Source organism: Besnoitia besnoiti, chromosome I, assembly GCF_002563875.1.
Source record: "Besnoitia besnoiti strain Bb-Ger1 chromosome I, whole genome shotgun sequence".
Taxonomy (NCBI): domain Eukaryota; phylum Apicomplexa; class Conoidasida; order Eucoccidiorida; family Sarcocystidae; genus Besnoitia; species Besnoitia besnoiti.
This window is the reverse complement of record NC_042356.1, coordinates 4,089,019-4,111,199: the sequence shown is the minus strand read 5'-3', so window position 1 is coordinate 4,111,199 and position 22,181 is coordinate 4,089,019. Positions and strand designations below refer to the sequence as shown.

General features: G+C 53.0%; 1 protein-coding gene across 1 annotated transcript in view; it reads right to left on the bottom strand.

Annotated features, from left to right (window-relative positions):
- The window catches only part of BESB_005960 (microneme protein MIC15), a gene marked incomplete at both ends in the record, with an annotated part of 30,807 nt that overhangs the window by 6,000 nt on the left and 2,626 nt on the right, over positions 1 to 22,181 (bottom strand). The window contains 28 exons of the mRNA XM_029359351.1: positions 140 to 745; positions 1,176 to 1,382; positions 1,814 to 1,879; positions 2,427 to 2,503; positions 2,862 to 3,825; positions 4,270 to 4,731; positions 5,277 to 5,663; positions 6,340 to 6,405; positions 6,646 to 6,970; positions 7,322 to 7,362; positions 7,709 to 7,735; positions 8,270 to 8,555; positions 9,174 to 9,398; positions 9,663 to 9,826; positions 10,323 to 10,520; positions 10,896 to 10,919; positions 12,420 to 12,623; positions 13,171 to 13,203; positions 13,833 to 14,294; positions 15,792 to 16,079; positions 16,611 to 16,913; positions 17,602 to 17,637; positions 18,643 to 18,864; positions 19,177 to 19,200; positions 19,792 to 20,079; positions 20,680 to 20,994; positions 21,344 to 21,376; positions 21,866 to 22,105. Of these exons, the coding sequence (XP_029222264.1) occupies positions 140 to 745; positions 1,176 to 1,382; positions 1,814 to 1,879; positions 2,427 to 2,503; positions 2,862 to 3,825; positions 4,270 to 4,731; positions 5,277 to 5,663; positions 6,340 to 6,405; positions 6,646 to 6,970; positions 7,322 to 7,362; positions 7,709 to 7,735; positions 8,270 to 8,555; positions 9,174 to 9,398; positions 9,663 to 9,826; positions 10,323 to 10,520; positions 10,896 to 10,919; positions 12,420 to 12,623; positions 13,171 to 13,203; positions 13,833 to 14,294; positions 15,792 to 16,079; positions 16,611 to 16,913; positions 17,602 to 17,637; positions 18,643 to 18,864; positions 19,177 to 19,200; positions 19,792 to 20,079; positions 20,680 to 20,994; positions 21,344 to 21,376; positions 21,866 to 22,105 (6,573 nt within the window). The remainder of the gene's footprint in view (positions 1 to 139; positions 746 to 1,175; positions 1,383 to 1,813; positions 1,880 to 2,426; positions 2,504 to 2,861; positions 3,826 to 4,269; positions 4,732 to 5,276; positions 5,664 to 6,339; positions 6,406 to 6,645; positions 6,971 to 7,321; positions 7,363 to 7,708; positions 7,736 to 8,269; positions 8,556 to 9,173; positions 9,399 to 9,662; positions 9,827 to 10,322; positions 10,521 to 10,895; positions 10,920 to 12,419; positions 12,624 to 13,170; positions 13,204 to 13,832; positions 14,295 to 15,791; positions 16,080 to 16,610; positions 16,914 to 17,601; positions 17,638 to 18,642; positions 18,865 to 19,176; positions 19,201 to 19,791; positions 20,080 to 20,679; positions 20,995 to 21,343; positions 21,377 to 21,865; positions 22,106 to 22,181) is intronic.

Below are 22,181 nucleotides of genomic sequence, written 5' to 3'. Positions count from 1 at the left end.
AGACACGTTCTTCAATATCTCACCATAAGACGTGCGCATGAATTTACAAGTTCCTCGTTCCCTTTTTACTTTGTGGCTCCCTCTCCACTGTACTTCTACTCGCAGCCGTTATTCTGGCGCCGTAACTGTATGAGCTTACTTGACGCTCTCCTGTCCCACACTTCGAGTCCTTTTTCGCAGAAGTTATTTAGCTCTTCTTTGGACTCGAATTTAGAGAACGTGACGACGTTAACAACCTTGCTGTCCTTCCCCTCTATGAGTGCCCTATACATGGGGATGGGGCAATGAATGCGCTGCATGCCTTTCAAGGCAAAGTACGTTGAGGCGTCCGCTCGTCCTGTGAGCTCATCCCTTGTGAAGAACGCTTTTTCTCCTGAGGTAGTCGCTGCGCACAACGGGTATGTTAGAGCCGGGTAGAGGAAGTTGTAGGCGGCATCGCGTGCTTCCGGAGCCGTACAGGGCTCATGGTCAGGGTCAAAGCACTCGCAGGAATCGATGAATGCAGTGGTTGAGGAGGCCGACCACGATGGAGAGAGAGGGTTTACGACTCCACTTGTGGGGGCTGCGAATGTCCCCATTGACACCAGAGATGGCGTCGCATCGGCGGAATTGTTTTGGGGCTCATCAGAAGACACGGCCGACCTCTTGGACACAGGAAGCTGAAAAATGAATGGAAACTCCCCAGACGCGACTCGCCGGCGCGTTGATGACGGGAAGCACTTCGTGTCTTGAGGATGCGAGGCCCCTGCATCGGAAACGCAACCACACTGACGACGACTCCAAGGGGCCACTCACACACAACGCGAAAACGGCGAGAAAGGTTTTTGATGCGTTTGCAGGGTTAACATCTCGGAACGACACATCAACCAAATATGTATCAGGGCGACCAACGTAGGAAACAGATTGACTGAAATAAGATAGAAGTATGCCTACAATGAGCGAGATCCGCACACACTCTGCGTCCGGTCGTCGGCAGCCTGTGACAACCGCGCCCTACGGCCCGCAATGCAGCTCGAGTGCTCCCTACGTGGGAGCCCCGTATCGACGGTGACAGGCCGAGTAAGCCATGAAACAAAGGAACGCGTGCGATACAAGTCTGCCTCACTCTGAAATCATTTTTCCCTCCCCGTATACTGCGCAGAGTCCCCGAACCCAATACAGGCGCGGGGGCTCACCTCCCTGAACTTCGGTAGTCAGTTGACACTGGCCGGGGTAACTCTGATGCTCCGCGAAGCGAACGAGGACGCAATGCTCGATGGAAGTGTACCGCGCCACTGTGCCTGTCATCATTGTCTTGCAGGAAGCAAAAGTGGCTTTACACACGATTTGGCACTCAGTCGCGTCTTCTTCTGTTTGGCGTCCGGCGGTGACCATAGAACAATCTGCAGCCAGGTACACATAGATATCACAAAGGAAACACAGGCCCTCTGCTTGCTTTTACAGCACGGCCGATAGCGTTCATTGTACTCTAGCACGGACAGGCCTTCCTGCCTTCTTGTCCGAATCATGGGCGATGACGCACGCACGACGGCTCAGCCGATACAACAGCACAAGATAGATACGATCGATGCTCAACGGCTGTATCGAGTTTGTATATCGAGTGAGCTTAGCACCTTTGCGTTCTACACACAGATCCCTCATGTCGACCCCGAAGGATTTCATAAATCATACCATATTTTTACGTGTAATATGGACCTAAGGCACACAAAAAATGCTCTACCCCGGCGGACATCAGATAATGATACGCCCAGGCTCCACTCGTCCGCGAGACCCGCGGCGCCACGCGGGAGAGAGAAGTCAAGAACGAACCTACCGATTTTAGGATATTCACAGGCTTGCAGATCTGGACACAGATGCTTATCGTCCAGTGCAGGCAGCGCTATAAACGCACATGGCAGAGACGTTCGAGATGCACACAACACACACGGAGTCATTCATAGACTTGCTGTTCGCTCTCCGGTGACACGCTCGCTGAGTGCGCGTAGCCCGACAGCAGCGCTGTTCTCCCGCAGAATGTTTCGTAACATACAAGTGTGTGGCTGCATACTCGAATGTGGATACATGCACACACCTCCACCAGCACAAAAAACCGGAGAAAACCAGTTGCAGCTCACACACCTCGACTGTTGCACAGCCACCGACTAGATACGGGTGGGCAACTTTAAAACTATAAAGATATACGCTCTGTGGGAGAGTCGCATTTGTGCCCCCTGGCTTTGTGCGTGCTGAAGTTTACTAATGTGCCGTGGACGTGCAGGTTATACTCGTGATAAATGATGCAAGGCTCCGATGGCCGTACGGAACAGCATCCGAGCGGTCCTCCCGGACAGTGCAGGCAGCAGTAGTGTGTCTATCACAAGAAACATAAGAAGCTTCAGTGCGCGTACACTGCCGCTGGTGGAGACTCATATATGCTTACGACTTACTGCAGTATCTTGCGTTGTTCAACCCAGGAAGCGCAAGGCGATATCGACGAGCTGCGGTGCCCTGGTGAATCGCACAGCTGCGTTCCATGACAAGCATCGACACAATCCAGCGCGACTTCATCATCGAACTACAGTCTCCACAGCAAGAGTTCTGGACTGTGTATCCGTCGACGCATGCGAATATGACTGTGGGAAGGTCGTATACGTCATGATGCTATGTAAGTATTTTTATTTGCTTCGCGTCTTCAAACGTGCCTCGTTGTTCCCACTCGTTTCTGTGTTGCGCCTACCCCCACTCTCACCCGCCTCCACAGTTCTGCCGCTTGGCCCGTTTTGGTATTCAGATCATTCACGCGCTAGACGCACTGCATCTGTGCAGTAGGATTTCGGGAAGGGAGGGCAGTGTTCTACATCGTTATTCGGGGTTTAACTTACGGTGAGTCGCATCCCGACCACGCCGAAACAGCAGAGCAGACGGGGACAACGCCCGCGCGGGCTGCTCGCGTCCCCCGGCGCGTTCTGGTGCTGCTGTTGTCGGTCCGGGCACGTTTTCGCCCGCGACTCGCACGCCCAACAAAAGCCGCTGTCTCACTCCCTGTGGCAACCGTGTCGTCCGCCGCTGGGGCGGTGAGCGGGCCTCCACTCGCTTGGGCCTTTTTCGGCTCCACCGGCTCTCCAGCCGGCGCCGGCTCTGTCATACCCTTCGGCAACTCCGTTCCCATAGCAACGTTGCCGTGCCCGGCATCCCAAGGTGCAGCAGCTGCGTGGCTCGCGATTTCCGTCTCAGCGTTGCGACTAGATTCGCCTTTGTCTTCCTGTCTCTCGTCGGAGACGAGTGGCGCAGCCCGTTCCAGCTCCTCGTGACTCCTTGCTGTATCGACTTCTTTTTCCGACTCGGACGCTGCCCCTGCTCCGAGACCGCCGCCATGTAGCTTATCAGGACTAGCTACTGTCTCAATAGCGGCAAGCAATCCCTCGTTGTTGCCTGAGTCTACCTGGTAAGCCACCCGGCCAGGGGCCTCCTGGCTACGACCCCCACGGCCGACTGCTGGGCGAGCAACGTTTGTCTCAGTTTCTCCCCGCCGTCGTCCTGGCTCGTTGTGTCCGTCAGGCGGCTCCTCGGAATGGCGACGATTGGCTCCAGGCTCCCTGTGTTTGACGCCCTCCGGCTGGGCCACTGCTGCACCGGAACCGTCCTCGACTGAGACCGACCGGCTGCGAGAGCGTCGCCGGTCCATGAACCCCATTCGAGCTTGCGTCAGCTTAGCGTACGGGTCTGCCGAGTCGACGAAAAACGAGAGCTGCTCGGCCGACGGAATCAACGAAGACGAAGCACGCGTGGGCGACGCCGGAAAGGGCAAACGTCCATCGGGTCCATCGTACACACCTCTGTGGTGACCTGGAGATACAGGGAAAAGAAAGACGAGCAGAGCGCTGCAGGCACGAGAGTTGAATTTATTTATGACATACAATGTTGACGATGAGTGAAGAAGTACTCGGCGACTCCGCAGTCCCACGTTTAATTGGCTTGCCGGCAAGCAAACACTTATGGCAAGAACGTCGTGCAGCCTGACTCGTCTCGGCATCTGCAGCCGGCATTCTTCGTGGGGACATACTTCCTAGGTTACCCGCTACGCGGGAGTCTAGCGGCAGTCGGAATCATGCGCAATCGATGAATCCATGGGACCTGTCGTATTAATACAGAGAAGTCACCGAGGGCACTTGGCACGATACCTGGCTTCACGTATTGGAATTGTAGTCTGCTTGAGTCAAGTGACTGCGTTGTCTTTGCTCATTTGGAAGACGCAGTACCCCTGGCTAAAGGCGAAGATAGCGTACTCACCTGCTCCCCGGCTAGTGGTGGTATCCATAGCAGACACGTCTTCGTAGACTTCAGCCATTTCTTCTTCGCACTTTTCGTATCTGACGAATTTATCATTTCCACAGGCTGCCGCGGAGTACGAGAAAATGTGTTTGACTTGCCGCCGATAGAGTTCCGCCCCCGCTTTCAAATCAACGGTGTACTCAGCGCAGTCTCCCCACTCAGTCCAATCACTGTCCCAGCACGCGGTGCCGCATATGGGCAGGCCAAGGCAGTCCTCCATTTCCCACAAGTCCGGCGTCGCTGAGGTGGGAAGCTGCGCCAGGACCTGCCTCTTTCGCATTCGTTTTGGAGTCCACGAGCTCGAAATGCACGTGCCCGAACAGGGGCTCCATTCCCCCCACTCTCCGACGATCGCCGTCTTCAACGTTATCTCCTCCTTCGTCACGGTAGGGGCGACTGTCGTTGTTGAAGTTGCGTCAGCTGAAAGATGCCACAACGACAGCACTACACAGTCGCATTGCTACCAGCGGCAGGTTTCTGCATGTTCAAACATCGCGGTATCGGCTCGGCGCACCCGCAGAGCAGACAAGCCACACGGCGGCTTGTGTGAGACCATAACGCCGGAGGAGACCGGAAAGCTGTTTTATTTGCTGATTGTCTCTGTCGCGAGCCACAGTCTCTGAGTTCCCGCTCACAAACTGTCTCTATGACTGCCAGGCAAAGCTGCGCCCTGCGATGGGCGGAGCCTAAATGCTTGGATTCTGGCATTTTACCAGACAGGCACACCGCATGTGGCAAGGATCCACAGCGGTGGGGTGTTCGCCCATCAGTTGGGTGGGCACAGCACTGTGGCGCATGTCTACAAAAAGAAATTACCTCCCCGCTTCACAGGATACAGCAGATCGCATCAGACGTAGCAAATGCCTCCAAGAAATTGCAGCTACTCATAGCGCAAATCCAGTTCGCCCCAGAACGACGACAGAGGTATGCGTAGCCCCATAATAGCTTTCGAGCTGCCCGTTTACCTGGACAGAATACATAGAACCACGAGTTCCTGCACTCGTATTCTCCGCTTCGGACAACGGAATCTTCGGTATTGACGTCTTGGTCAGGGTACGCTGGAAGTGTATTGTCCTCCCACGTAATACGCGACCCTATTTTCGCCAACTCGCACAAGTTTCCAGTCGTCGACCGAAACCGCTGCGCTAACGCCATAAAGGCGGCGTCACCCTGGGCCGCGCAGAGCCCGTCAGGCCGCAGAAGCTCTGTTCGCCAGTGATGCCCCGCGTCCACCGCCGCGGATGTGCATGCAGCGAAGTCGTTTGGACACTTGCATGTCGCAGTTCGAGAGTCCCACCCTATAAATCTATCGTATCCTTGGCGCATGTCCAACACAAAGCAGTCGGCATAGCCTGCAGGAGCACAGGGAATAACGAAACGTGCGTGCATGACTTGAGGTGAGGGTGAAGCGCCACGCTGTCTTAGCACGAGGTTCTCAGTAACGTTGCCCGCGGGAGAGATCCAACCAAAACGCTCTCAGGTCTCTCCCAAGTCGCTCAATGTCCCGTTCACCTTCAGGGACGGATCGCTCACACACACAGGCGAGACCTCTTGCAAGCGAATATACAGATACATGATCGAAATCTGCTCAACGACGCAACAAGCGCAGCCCACCATTGCGGCAGCGGCAAACAGTCTACACCCTCGATCAAAGGCTGGGTCGCGATCGAGGAAAGCCGCACCTGGCCCACTCATTTTCGCTACCTTGTTCAACCACCTCATCTTAAAGATCATTGCACGCCTTTATGCAGCGCGCACAGCGAAGCGTGCATGTATGCACTGGACTGTTTACCAGTGTCTACAATTGTAACCATGCCTAACTGGTGCCGGCGTGCCCTGGCACGATACGGGCGCAGAGCGCAGCAGAACGTGAGACATGAATTCTGTATTCCTTATGGGCATTGTTTCTGCACTCAGTCGTTCGGCAACCTGTTGGGGAGCAAAAGTGTGTTGTTCTCTAGACAGACGCAGTGAGAGTTGATGAACCCGTGGTCCCCCTGAGCCCCTTGTCCGCGGGACGCCACGCACTTTGGTTCGGCATATCTTCTTCTGCTTCGGGGAGTTCCGGTATTGGCGTTTGATCGCTCGTGTACGCTGCATACACATGAAAGAAATGCATGTCATACACGGACCGATGACGTCCCCTGGAACGCACAGCATGCACCCTTCAACACCTCCACCAAATCACCGCAAGAGAACGCCACGTTTTTCTGCATGCCGACCCGCCAGCAGCGAGGGACAAGCTGCCATGTCCTCCTAAGCCAATTCTGAGTTATAGGGGGCCTATCCGCCAGCTCGCGTCGCTGCCCCAGCGGCATGCGATCATGTCGGTACCTTCGTTAAAGACACACGCTTCGAGCTCTGTAACGGGCAAACCGTACAGCACGCAGTTCATGGCATCTTTGGAACTTGCGGACCGGCATTGATTCGCCATCACATCCTCGCACGATGTTATGCATGCCAGACTATCAGCGTCCTGGCACTGAGAAGCGCACTTTTGAAATTCGTCTTCAATATTCTCGGCGCATCCCTGTTTGCATGCCTCGAGACCCTCGGGATCCACGACGGGTCGGCACTTCTGCTCGCAGTGTTCGACCACCGAACTTGGTTTTCCATCATTGCAGAGGTTGACGCAGTTCTGTTTCAATGTCGTGACAAACTGAAGAAACGAAAGGCCAAAACGCCTGGCACCCACATGGATCGCCTCCAAAGCAAGATCCGAGCAGGCTCGCACACGGGTCATACACACACTGCCACGCAGTGGTGGGCAGACGCGACTATATCGCCTACATCTCTAGTTTACGTACATTGCCGGCTTGCATGCTTGCACCCGAGCGGGATACGATTTTCACAGATAGTTATGCGATCTTGAACATGCATAAACATTGATGGCCAATAGCTACGACTGCGCCAAGTTAGTGGATCGGCATTCTGCCTCCATTTAGGCCCTGTATGCGCAGGCACAGAAGTGTGTGTCGTTCTCAGTAGCAACGCTAACACCGTGACTCACGCTTTGTGCTGAAAAAAGCGAACAGATGTCTCCCAGCTCCGCTGCACACGTATAACCATCCAAAAAAAGGCTTTATTTGATGCTGAAGCGACAAGGAAAACGAGCCAGCAGGCACATCTTTGCTGGCGCGGACGCTTGCCATGAAAACCCCTCAACAGAGGCATATATATATATATATATCTGCGTAATACTCACATCATACACACACGAAAGATAACCGCCCGAAGCTCTGCCGTCTATCAATGTACAAGAAACTAGGACGGGCTCAAGATGGACGGACATGTCACTGGTGCCTCGGGGCGACTCCCTTGATCAGGCGATGCCGCAACAGGAGGTGCTCTGCCCTAAAGCCGCATCGAGCATACGATGCTGCAGGGGGTCACTTACGTGTTGACGGCGTGGGCTCAGCGGAATCTACAGCCACGCAATACGCAACACACACATACAAAGCACAAAGAGAATAGTACCGGGTTCCCCAGTCGACGTGATCCACCTAGCGAATGCTAGCGGCATCAAACCTGTCGCACGGGTATGCAAAAATGGGCAGCCGAGGGACCAGTCTTACGCGAAACACTTTGGGCCCTTAAGTGACCGACTCCATGTCAGGCAGCACACGCGTCTCCCTTCCACCGCGGCCGCCAGCCGACCGCTCAGTTACAACGCTGGAATGACGCACCGGACCGTGCGAATGCCCGCCTGTGTCTGTCTATACACTTAGCTGCAGGCCCAGTTGCGGACGGCACGCCATTCGCGGAGTCCACTTCAAATACGCAGTCCTTCGGTTATGCGAAAGAGTAGATCACGATCAGGCCAACCGCAGCAAGCATCTGCTCTTGAGAACAGCAAAAGCTGCTACACGGACAAGTCCGAGAATAGCGGGGATGCCAGCGCGCGACCTAGCGGTCGGTTTGTTCTTAACGACCACCTGCCACACAAAACGTAACTTACTCGCCTCAATGTAAAATCCGACGACCTCCAAATCCGCACTGTCGGGGATGGCCTTAAAGTGCCGCGTAGGCTCGCATATCGCCTTCCACAGCAGCGCAGACCAGGTGAAAGGGTCGGTCGTTGGTCTTCGCGTTATCACCACCTGGTCGCTCACCTGAAACACCTGATCGGTGGATCTTGTTATGATCGTAGTGCTGAAGATGTAGGGCATATTAGGCCCCGCGAAAGGCACGTCTTTCCCGAAAATATGTGACGCCGAATAAGCGCCTTTTCGGACGCGGAAGGTCTGGGGAAAAGCATACCAGTCAGCACAGACGACCCCTGGGTATGTTAAGTGGCGCGCCGACGGCTGCGTGCGAAGGGATCCCGTACCGGATCCATTCGAATACGCGGATCATGGGTGCGAAACAGCGGCCTGCCGCGCCTCTACGTGCCTTCGTACTTGGAAGAATGATGGGACACAATTAAAAACTGCAACGCACCGGGCCTGATGCAAGACAAGCGCCCCCGACAGTCAGCCCCCCCCCCCGCCGATCTCTTCCGATCTTTGCAGGTGTAATCAGTCCAGGCGAATGACACGTCACAGGCGCGCATATACCGGCGTCCTAGAGCTCCCGCGGGAAGTGCCAGCGTAGGTATTACAACGTCTAGCATATGAGTGCGCGCGAACAACGAGCTCATTGCCTTTTTCGTATCGACATATTTTTTCTATGTGTACGCGTAAGCACATAACTTTGAATGACACAACAAGGGCAAACGCAGGTATCTCAACAGCAAACCGCGTAGAGAAATCATAAAAAGATATTGTTTTCTGCTGCCCCCGTTCGTAGGAGAGCTTTTGCAACAGCGCCTCGCTGCCCGAGTGAAGGGTACACTTTTCAACGCACATCAAAACACAACTTACATGGAGGCGGAAACGGTTGAGGAGAGGGGGTAATCCAGCTGCAAGTTCGGTGTCTTGCTTCCCCATGACGAGGAGCCCGACAGTCACAGACGAAATGTCTACTGACTTGTTCGCCACGAGCGAGATTTCCACGTGGTCTGATTCAACCACTGAAACGATAACCCCGAGACCCTCAGTGGCTGTTGTGGCTGGGTCGACACTTTGGATTTGCGCCACAGCAACGATCTGAAGGCACGTCAACGGAATGCTCAGCCACACACTCAGACAAATGAGAGAAGACAAGGGGGGTATCATAGAGTACCGTCATTCGAAAGCTGATGCGTTTTTTCTGAATCCGCACACAACGCTAGCAGGGATATGTACGTACACGAAAACGCTGGGCCGTCCACATGCTGTATTCTCTCGGCACAGTTTCATGCGGGCGACCCTGCGTGTGTACAAGTGCAGCGCTCTCGTGTTGATCAGAGTATCTGCAAGGGTCTCACTCACGTCCTCAGGACTTTTGAGGTTTCGAAAAGTCAGGGACATGGACGTCGGCGCGAAAGTTGAAAGTTGAAGCTTTACCGCCTTCACTGGATTGCGGACATTGCTTGTAAGATATCGGCCTTCTGGCAAAGCCATCCAGGAGACAGCCGCGCTGCGGCTTTGGGTTTCTGTATTTCGTCGAGCGGAACGGACAACCAATGTGCAAAAGAGCAGACAACGACTCTAAAAATGCATTGGTGAAGTGGAGAGACGCGCAGCGATTTCGGATCGGCTCTCGGAGGATCAGTTCATCCTCCGTCTGTAGGGTTTCGGAAACGGGTTACGCAACCCTCACGTAATTTCTGCAAAACCACCGCCAGGTGTCGTCCTCAGCCAGGCTCGTTATTCACTGCGATGAACGACTACGTGACGTCCCACGAGGGTCTACGGAAGAACTGGAACTGTTGCGGATGATGTTTCGAGAGACGCGCCCAGGGAAGATGCTTGTCTGCAGGTGAGCTTATTCGACAATCTACTCTCTATGCGCCTTCTCAATCGTGCATATCAACAGCTGCCTGATACTACATGATCAGGCACGGTTCAGAGCCTGAAAACGCGTTTTGATCCCAGTGTGCAAAATTGGGCCGTTTCACGTTTGCCAAACACTGGAGAACGACAACGTACTTGCCAAGGTGCAGTTGTCTCTGTGGAGCTTGACTTCGAAGCTTGTGGTTGAGACATTTCGAATAACGGTCTTGTAATACGGATCAATCGTCCTGGGAACACCGACAATGACGACCGGTGGCTCAGAAAAATCCGCTCCAAACGTAACCCGTACCCATTCCGTAGTCGCCACTGTCCATCCGGCGTCGAGCGTAGCCTCTGCACACATGGTAATACAACGCGCGAGGTACATGGTAACGGCACCACACGCGTTATGCCCAGGAAACACGGAACAAGTACCGACCCCCTATGAAAATGGATAAAGCGAGTGCAAATAGCTGTATGACACGGACAGACGCACGAATGTCTAGACGCGACATGGTTAAGCACTTAGATTTTCACGGCATTAACTCATAGTGAGCGAAAAACAGCAAGCATGAATGGAATGAACCATGTATCAATCTGCGCCTCCCGCCTGCGTTCATGCGGTACCAAGTTCACATCGCTACACGCCCCTTCATAGTTGTCATATGCTTGTCTAGCTATTATCAATATCCTATACAAGAAAATATTTTCAAGTGCCGTCGTCCTTACTGCCTGCGTCTGGGTCCTCGGGAGCTGAAAGAGGAGGAGGCAAGACATCGGAAGGGCGCATAACGGGCATGATGCAAAGAGTGGGACGCACAACGAAGAAACAGCGAATGGCTGGAGAGACCTGGCGTGGTCCAACGGCGGAGGCCCGAGGAACGTGGAATTCATAAGGCCGCAGAACAATTTCTTCAGCTGCCAGCAGCACGATTAGAGGCATTTAGAGTAAGAGTGTCTCTCAGTCACACGAACGTCACGCCATGGTGCACGAAATGCAACAGCGTTGTCTCCAGCCTCTCAAGCTGTCCACGTCACCCTGAGCGAGGGTGACCCACCGACACAGCTGAGAGGCGAAACAGCTTCCGGTTCCGATATAGCTTTGCAGTCATCAAGGTAGAAGCGGCATCCGCTATACAGCTTGCATAGAATAATGGCAAGCGTTCTCTCGCCTCCTTCCCTCAAATGCATACACAGCGGTTCGCGCCCTTTGACGGCCCATTCAGGGACTTGCCATGAGGGCACACCAATGTCGCGCTCCCTGCTTTCCCTTGGAGCAGACGCGTCTCAATTCGAACAACGAAAGAACAAGCATCGCGACAGTCGCCAGTGCGTCGGCTTCAACGGTAGCCGAAAGCGGCGAAACGGATGCCACCCTACTGGCGCGTAAGAGCCTCGAGCTCTTCTGAGCGCCGACACATAAAATATGTAACATATCACACAGCAAAATACACACGATACAAGCATCCTGCCCTCTCGTGGTGCCACGATGAAGCAGCCTATCAATGCCCCCGCTTTCCCCGGGCTCCGGCACAGAGAGACGAACGGGTGCTGCCCTCAGGCCCTGTCTCTCAAAATGCCACCGTCCTGTCCTTACTTCCTTCAGACCGACGCGCAGTCCAAGCAAACAATAGTCAAAGCTCTTCAACAGACGTTGCGCGCCGCTAACGATCTATCATGCGGTTCCGCACTGAATGGACGATGCTATACACGCGCCGTTGTCTCTTGACTCAGCTCCCAAGGCTCCGATACAAACTCACGGCCACGGATACACGGTACAACTGTTAGCAATCCGTGTACGATACTTGGTGAATTCAAGCTCATGACGTTCTAACCAAGCAGACAACTTCTGTTTGGATTAACCTTTTGCTGAACATTTAGCATGTGCAAAATGACACTCCTCTCGACTGTTTCTGCGGCGTAATGCGCGGCCGCAGGTGACATGAAGCATATGGTCTCCAAGATAGCACCATACAAGTATATGCTAAGTTTAAAGCCGTGCAGCAAACCGGATGCTATACATCCATGCACGTGCGCTGGCGCATATATGAATGTACGTCTCCATTATGCGATATGCAGCGGTCTGTATGTGCGTATGAGAGCCAGCATGCAACAAGCACAAGCATGGCGTTCGCACTGCCGGCACAGCGAAGCCATGCCTCCTTTAGACACGTCGGATATCTTCATGCAGAAGACGTATGGCGTAGGTGCGTGTGATGGACCTTGGCTGGCAGATGCTGCCAGGTAACGTACCTATCTGGTAGGAGCAGAACATTAGAGTGGGATGAGCTGCTGCGGCGGCCTCAAAACACTGGAGAGCGACAGAATATATTGGTGATCCTTGAGACACAATCTGTTTGCACTCCTTGAAGACCGATGCGCAGTGCACACGGCACGCGGAGGATGTTGCCTTTGCGGGGTCATCCGTCACTGCTTCGGCACACAATGGCGCTGCGTCTGAAACGTACGCAATGGACACGACATTAGAGCCACACAAAATGACAGGCGAAGTCAGCACCGACGGATATCGAGCACTAAAACGCGCCTGCAGGTCGAGATATATCCATAGGCAAGCTAAATTTGAGATCTTCAACTGCAGTGTGGGTTATGGAGACAAATAGGGTACGCAGAGACATGTCACACGGCACCGCAGTGAGTCGTCAAATTGAAAATACTGCAAATGAAGCGATCGACTGAAGACCCCGAATAGAAAATGTGTCATTCGAGCGGCGGTACAAACAGACGACGACTAACTTTAGCAAAAGGTAAACACATACACTGGTCAAATAAAGACGTGACCGGAACTGCAGATGGCGCGCATCGATACAGCCATGCGAATGCGTATCCATACGGGCTGACCGAATTTGTGACCCACTGGTTTATATACACGTTGAAAACTACCGTGAGCACCAAATCCATGGGGCGCCCACACGTTGGCCGGTTCAGGGTTTGGAGCTGTAGGGGAAAATGTTGTGAGTGAGGCCCTCCCCCAAACGCCGCGTACCTCCTCGAGCCGGGGGTTTGATCGCTAATTTGACTGGAGAACCACAGAACAGACATAAGGCCCAGCGCCTGGAGGACAAGCTTTAATCTCTTGACAGGTCCGGTCACGGAGGATCCACGTCCAATTATCGGCAGCTGTGCTCTCCGTCGTGTCCATGCCGGACACGAGCAGCAACAGATGTCACATTTCTATGTGCAAGTACGCCGTTTACCCTCATGCTGGCAAAGGTGCTTTTGTGCTTGCCGTCGTTTCACCGCTCGTAGGCTTCGCTTAAACCCCCGCCATGATCTCGACATCTGCACTCATATGGCTGTCTTCAGCCCCGTTCTGTGGTTCGCTTTGTAAAGTCATTGCTCGCTTTTTCTTCCACTGCCCTCGGGCAATTGTTTTACTGTGTGGCTTTGGCGCGGTTGAATTAGATCCCATTTACGCATAACGGGCTCGCTACTGTTCCTCGCATATATCGCTTCTCTTGGAATTGAGGCACTTGTGCCTTTTCAGATGACATATCCGACCACCTAGCAGCTCGTGTGCCATAATCCTGTCTCAGTGCTGCCAAAGTGCATTGTACATCGACATGAAAGCTTGAAGCCGACTAAATCAACAACAATGCCCCTTGGGTGTTCTTTTGTCCCCGCCCTCTTCCGACCGTTGATACTTACCTCCACAAAACACACCAGCGATCCACGGGTTCGCGACGCAGCCGGCTCCCTTATTCACGCCAGCCTCATATTTCCACTTATCAGGATCTCCTATCCACAGCGCGCGAAAATTTTTGGCAACGACAACACCCTCTCTGTCGCCAACTCCAAGCGCCTGGAAAGACTCGATCCAATCCGGACGTGTTACTTCAGCCTCATCGACTGTGCATGGCGACCCCATGCCGGTGCATCGGCACGTGCCGTCTGCGGCGGAGAAGGTGTAAGGTGACATGTCGATTTGACAGGTCATGGACTCTGTGTTTGGTGTATAGCATTTGGACAGAGCCCGTGCCACGCATAGCCACTTGCTCTGAGCAGTAGCGCACCCTGAGACAACCAGCGCCGCGCATGCTTCCTGACATTCTCGATCGTCGGCTGACGAGGCATGCATGTCGATAGCGAATGCTTCCCGACAGTTCGGATCTGGAAACCAGCGCACGCATGCGGACACAAAAGCGCGTAGGCACTATTAACCACGACACAGAAGGCGACGGTGCGTACCGAAGTAGAGACAGAGAGGAACGCTACTGTCGGAGGAAACTACAAAACCGGGAGTTCTGCTACCAGGTCGGTGTACGCAGACCTACAATGAACTCCAATGTATAACGCCACGAATAATCACCTACACAGTCGAACCACATCTTCTTCAGCATCCAGCGGCAAGGACTGAAGACGAAGAAAGGCAACGGTGCGCATGTCGCTCCATTCCGTGGAGGCATCCCAAGGGCAGGACAACGGGAGGGCGTGGCGCCATGAATGGAGGAAACAAAAACTCAACGAGACAAGAGTGAGTAATTATTAGACGTGCTGGCATTTGGCTGCGGGCTGCTGGGTGATACGAAGCATATCACCAACGTTTACGCATAACAACTCTTGCAACATATCCTTACCTGAAAGGATGTGTCATACAATGCTCTCAATCACGACAAGCATATATCCATTCGCTGGCAAATCACTTCAGCGACAATAAACGGAAGTCAGCCGACGAGCAACAGCGACTGTATTTCATAACAAGGACATGCGGCGGCTTGCTCACCTCTGCTCGCGACCGTCTCCTCCTGTGGCGCAAGAAGATCTGAAACGAACACGGAACCGGGAGCCGCAGAGCACGTGCAGGAGGCCCACAGTAAGGTAAGCACGTCGTCACCGCTGATAGGTATCCGCTGTACGAGTCAGGCATTACCCAGAGCGCCCTACATGGCTGCGCGTTTTGCGCGCCTACACGTGTAGATTGGGCCTGGATAGGAACGTCTATTGGGAACCCCAATGACAAGGGAATGCGAGTTCGGCGCGCACGGTCACACTGAGGCTCGTGGACGCCGGTCACGAACTTGAAGCACATACAAAAAAAACACACACCAGGATAGAGACTGGGCACAACTCCGCCCAAACGCGAGACCTGACGGCTCACACCTGCCACAGCAAACACGAACGGTCTGTCTGGCTCAAATGCCTGAACACCCATACATGGCAGCAGTTCATGGAACCTTAAGATACGTCCCTCATGCCCTGTAGCCGATGGCTAATGCTACACAAGGAAACACGTCTCAACTCCTTCGCGTGTAATACAGCAGCTCCGTTAGATAGGGTGACGCCTAAGCGGCGTGTATAGCCCTGTAGAATTCCAGGCATTACGTTACGATGAGCCCTCATATACGTATGGGGAGAATCGGGCCATATTTTCTGGGTAAGCAAATCCCACTCGCGGCTGCACCATTCCCCAAAACTGCATTAACTCACAACGGGCGGTGAACTTGCACTGCGGTACGTTAAAACACATGGGGAACAACTCAGGTGGAACGTCGTGTATCAAGCGCACTACACCCCACTGCATCGACGCCACCGCTATGCAACAACGCCTGGTCCCATTCCTCGTCAGCCTTTGCCAAAGTGAGCGTCACCCGAGAGCGGCGAGATTACCTTTGCATAGAACATAGTGGAAGGGGTCGGGGGCACAAATATCTCTGTGTGCATCCGTATTTGTGAAGCCGTAAAGAGATGTTCCTGGAGGGGCTGCCCAGATTACTGCATTAGCCAAACTGACAATGGAACCGGTGGGTAGCGTTTTCCACCACGAATCTGACAGCCGGCTCTCAGTAATCGTGCATGGGTCCGCATTATTTGGGCATGTGCATGCTGTGCCATTTGTGTTTATTCGTCCAGTCACCAAATATGGTTCGCACTCGAAATCTGGTTTCAAGGAGGGATCTGGACGCACAACAGAGCAGCAAAAAGACTGCACGACAGAGGCACGTCGGAAGCACGGCATCTCACAGCGGCCCCCCCCCCTTGGTGGGTCCAGCAACACCGGATAGTGAACCAGTGAACAACCATGCCTGGCCCTACTCAGAGTGACAGCGTGGAAGAGTTGTCTCCAGGCTTCGAGTGTTCTGCTGCAAGATCCAACAGTTGCCGCGGTCGTCTAAGGATAGATAAACATATGCATACACGTATGTGTATATAGATACATAACACATTGTTGGCGCTCGGCACCCATATGCGCCACGATATATGTGTGCATGCATGTATACATCCGCAGCGAAACGGGTTTCCGTGTACAGGCACACTCTAATACTTCTGGATGTGATCGTCTTGAATCATCTTTAGATTTGTTTACCAATAGTAGTGAAACACATTTGTCTGCGTGTGACGGTTGACCCTACGTCGATGGAGATGCCATAAAATCCAATTCTTCTCAGCAAAGGAGAGCCGAAACCGTGAGACAGACCGGAACGATACCTGGAACACAGTTGCTTCTGACGGCAAGTACAACCTCCGATGAGTAGCAGAGGATTGCTGAGGGCGTCAACAGACTTGTGTCAATCACACACGCGGTGGTTCCAGTCGAGCGGGCTTCGTCACACGCAGCGCGAACCGTGTCCGTGACGTCCTCGTACCGGCACCCGAGCACCTCTACATTCCTTGTGATTAGAGTCTTGGGTCCGACTAAGGCCTGGATTACATCTCTACGAAGGCCGTTGCTGCAGTTGATATCTACAGAGATTGATCCCGACGACGGCACAGGAACGCTTATCTCGTCCTCTGCGAACAAACAATCCAGAATGCGAAGACGCTTCCGATGCCATCCCGTTTCTCCTGTCGATGCTGTACTTCGCCCTCCATAGGCGCTCACTTGTGTGGGAATGGATGCCAAAACGAAACAAGTTAACGACTTCACGCGCTTGAGGTGACGCATAGACTCAAGTCTATCGACCGCACACGCCGTCTGACGTGAACACGGTATCATAGTGCATGTCTACCACCATCTCCAACGTATCTCTGCGTGTGCGCTGCCGAGTAGACCATCAACTACTGCCACCAACTCCAATGTATCTCTGCGTGTGCGCTGCCGAGTAGACCATCAACTACTGCCACCAACTCCAATGTATCTCTGCGTGTGCGCTGCCGAGTAGACCATCAACTACTCTAGTTTCTCTTCCGCTCAAGAGAGCACAACAGGCACCTAACAAGGGATCGCCACCAGGTGTCTGTCTCCGCAACTAGAAGACTTCAGTTACGTTTCCACTTTTTCACGCAAGTTACGGTGCGCAATCAGGCTCGTGCACAAGGCTGGTAGCGGCCGGAGCGATATGGCCAACCGAGTCAAAGAAAACGTCTCATGCCACGTCGTTTCTCACTGCTATCATCCTCGGGCAACCCGCATCTCCATAACCAGCCGACGTGACAAAACAGCACGATGTCTAACACAGAAGGGACGGGGGTGGCTCACCGTATTGATCCATAGGAGCTGACGTCGGTCTGGGAGCTGCGTGGAGCATGGCATGAGCATACGCTGGAATAAAGAAGAATGGGAAATAACATCGATGGCACGATTTGTGGCGTGGGATCCCCATCTCCACAAACAGCTCGTCCACATTGTCCATTTGCCATCTTACAAAGAAGCCAAGTCGATGACACAACTGATACTATATTGCCGAGCGGTGCATCGCCGCATCAAGTCATTAAGGCCGGAGGACGCGATCGTTTCATCCGTCAAACAGAAGGCAACTATGACCTTGTCACGAGATTTCACGTTACGGAAAAGATCTACAGACGATTATCCAGATGTTCACGGGGTACAGTACGTGATTGCCTTCGCTTTGTTCCTCGGTACAGTCGCCCTCCGGCGTGTCACCTAAGTAGAGCATCCGTTATTGGCAAGGAAGGCTACTGGAAGGACTTATCCGCGATACGTTTTCACTGCTGGCAGTACACTGTGTAATGTGGAAAAGAGAAAAAACGGGTGGAGAGACGACGGACAGGAAACCCATCAACTGTGGTGTCGTTCAAAGAGACAGTGGCTTCGCTTGTGTTTCGTAAAACACCGTAATGCATGTTGTTTTCCAGTCAATTTCACTTCATCTGCCCCCACCGGCTGGTTCAGGGTATGTGTTCTATCGGACACCCTTCTCACCACGGAAGTCCTGCAAACGATCGTCCTACACATGCGAGTGCATCGGTGGTCCCCCCGTTTGGCTTACAGGAGAAACAACTTATATAGTTATATATGGTATGTTTCACTTGTGCCGTCAGGCGCCTGAATTGCTAGCCTACAATGAACTGCCACACCAACAGCATCTGTCCCCCATTGCGCACACTGAGGCTCGGCTACGTTCATATGAAGCGTTCGCCCGCTCGAAACAGCCGATTTACCGGTGGTGCCTAAGGAATGTGAGATGGTCCAGGTGGCGTGCTGCGCTGGCGGCCATGTAAGAGTTTTGATGTCTTACCCCCGCGTTTACAAGGCTCGAAAAAGACGTTGATGACTTACAGAATCTGCAGTTCCGTATCTGCTCCAGAAACTCCGAGCTGGTGCCCTTAGGGAGGGACGGAAATGTGTAACTGTGCCAGAACACCTCGAACATCCGCAGATAATCATGCGTGGACAATGGCATCTCGGAAGCCATGAACGCGCTCCATGCCTCGAGGCACGGCATTGTGCAGTATTGAGACTTCGAAGATTCTTTATAGCAGTCAGCTCCCATGTTGAGATCTGAAAAGGGAAGCGCAAATTAATCGGCAAGCAAAGGCGGGGCTGAGTTGCACTGAGGAAGCCGGACGGCCCGTTGCCCCTGTGTCTTGAACTCGGGTCTACGTGGACCACTTTGGTAGCGTACGGCCCCTATCGTTCACCATGCTTAGCGTCCTGCTCCCCCGCGGAGAAACGCTGTCTACCTCTTGTGGTAGTCAACGCAGGCGAACGACGGCGTAGCAAAGTAGAAACTAGTATCTGCAAAGGCAAGCTGGCAACTGCATAATTTCTGTGGTTGCCGCAAAAACTTGGACTGCCTGCAGGCACACTTACGCGTTGCCGTGTAGGGCCGGAGGTCTGCGGCATGTCACAGCACCGCATGGCACACAAGGAACACGACCCCATAATAAGAAGTTATTGACGCAGCTATGATTATATCGTTGGCATGCAGGCGTGACATGTGTGCCATCTATCGACGCACTGCCTCAAAAACCTGTCTCACTTCAAGCAGACATATGAGGTACATGGTTGTTCAAAAAAACATGCCGAATCCTGTTCTTGCCCATCTTAACCGCTATGAGATACTAGTCATCACCACGCGCATGGAACTCACTACCTTTACGTTGCACAGGTAAAGCAAGCACAATGAAGAACACGTGATAGTCGAACGTCAATCCACGACAGCCCCCTCACTAGAAACCCCGATAGCATCAAATTTCTCTGGTGGTTGAGAAAGCCTCCCCTACTGACTGATATGTCCCTCTGGCATCACCAAGCCGATTCGTCTGTAATTTGTCTACCATAATGAACGCTGCCTTCGGTGGAACTTTGCAGACACGCGCGCCTAGCGCAGTCAGTGGCACACAGTACATTCAAAGGAATGGCACATGAGACAGAACAAGTAAGTATTCCGTCGTGACAGATTACGACCGCCAGATCACCGCTTACTCTTGCATACTGAAACAGTGTTCGACATAGTGCACAAGTCCTTTCCCGCCACATTCGACGCGTAATCAACTGCATTGTAAGCTTGGAAGACCTTCTCCACTGGATCAAGCCGGATCTGGCCGCTCAGGATATAACGATGCGATGGACTCAAGTTATGAAACCAACTATCCCTCGCCTTGGCCTCGTCGAGAGAGCACGCGGTCATGTCACTCGGGCAACTGCACGTGCCGCTCTCCGGATTGTAGCGCTGGGACTTGTAGAGCTTGCATTCAAACCGTGCCATTGTATCTACGGAAATAAAAACAACATGTCAGCCCGCACGAAAAATCCAACATACACTACCACTTTTTGGGAACAAAAGAGCTTAAGGCGATGCAAGAAGGAAATGAAAAGCACGGCCACAAGTCCACTGGCGCGTTAAGGCTTTCCGAGATGTCGCAGAAAAACTTGCACTTTTGCGACTACTGGAGGCCTCCAGCTTCCAGGCCCACTCAGGAAACGCAGCGCTTCTTGCCAACCCACTTAGAGTCACAGCATTCTCTGACACCTGATCTGTGAGCCGTCAAGTAGATCTATTCGTTTAAACTTATGCCAGAGACGAATGACAAGGGAAAGACGCCTCACGATGAAGCCGGTAGTCCTCGCCACCTAAGATGAAAAGATGATTGGAGACTGAAGCGTAAACACTACAACGACCAGCCTTGACGAGTACTTCTACACTCTAAATGTGCACTGGCATTCGTGCGTAGTATCCCCCACCATAACGCGACACTCTTGCGTCGTGTCTTCTTGAAAGGAAAACGTCAGTTCAGAAATGATGTTTCATATACGTAACTTGATTCTAGCTCGTATGCCCGCCTACAGGATCGCGCGTATGATGCCACCTACCATAGTCGCAGCTGAAGAAGAGGTGCAGTTCTGCTTCACTTGGTTTAAAGCAGAGATTCGTGAAAAGCACGGACAAAGCTGTCACTTGGGGCTCTCCCAACGAGCACCCACTTCCCTGTTGTCCTTGACAGATCTGTCTAATCTCATGGGCAACATCCTGGACTTCGCAATATGACCCTGTCATGAGGGATACATCGTGTTTCGCGTAGAAAGCACCGACAATCCCGACTTTTGACTTGTCGCCCGAGCACTGTGACGACGAACTCCAAACGGTGCCAGCAGCTACATCATCCGCGCTTAGCTTCACGTGATACTCTGAAGATGCCAGCATTCGATACACGCAACAAACACGCGTCTCCGCAGTGTGGTGTTTAGACGCATGTGGAAACGGAGTATTACGCGGACCAACAGGATCTAGTTCAACAGCTTCCACACCGGGGCTGTCGGCCGCGCGCTCGCTCGGACGTAGACGCTAGTAGCGTTCACACCAACACACGTGTCCAGTTTTCGGTAACACTGGTTTGGCAAGTCTTTGATTGTAGTAGCTGACAGGTTCGTGTCTGCAGCCTAGCATTAATTCTTCAGTCAACCAAAGTGAATGGAAAACGGGGCACACAACAGCGACGTCTGCCGGTAACGTCACTTTCCTTCGACTCAGCCTTACGGTATTGCTCCATTATGACTGCATCTCGTATCTCTGAATAGCGTAACAACACACGCCAAAATTTATCGATCCAAATTCAATACGGAAATGCAAGATACGCCACGACTGATGGACCCCTAGTTTCCCCACAACATAGAACGCAGCGAGAACTGCATCTGTTTGTGAAATACGCGATTCACTTCAGCCACAAAAGAATTGTTTGCTGACCGTGACACCCCTATGACTACACGATTCCCGCGCTAGAAACGTACTACGAAAAAGGTGCTTGTCCAGGTCCTCTATGCCCGCACACCGAGCCGCACGCGAGGAAGATGTGCATTATAATCTGGTACGCCGCACCGGTCGCCACGCTAATTCAAGACTACATAGCAATCTAAACCTTTATAACTGTGTGCACCCTCAGTACACTATCCACACTTCACATATGATTATGAATGCTTGTAGAACGGCTACTAAGCAATACTTGGAGTTCCCCTCAGCCGTGGCAGTCCACCGAAAAAAAGCAGACTCGCCGTGCCCTACCGAAGTCACACGTCGTCGCAATATGACCTGCTATGCTTGGATCGACTTCTCTAACAGCTTCCACGGTCTTGATGGACCGCAGCGCATGCTCGAAACATGCATTGACGTCTTGGCACGCCCAAACACTTCTCTCGTAGAGAGACCAGAGGGCATGGCATGCCAGCTTGCATGGCTCAGTAAGAAGAGGAGGAACTTTAGCAGACGGCCAGAAACAATTCGGCCCACCGTTGACATGCTCAGCTGCAAAATCATGAGGGGAAAGGGCAGCGCGGTGCGACGCGTTGTTCGTTACATGGCTCCCACGTGCAGGTCGCAC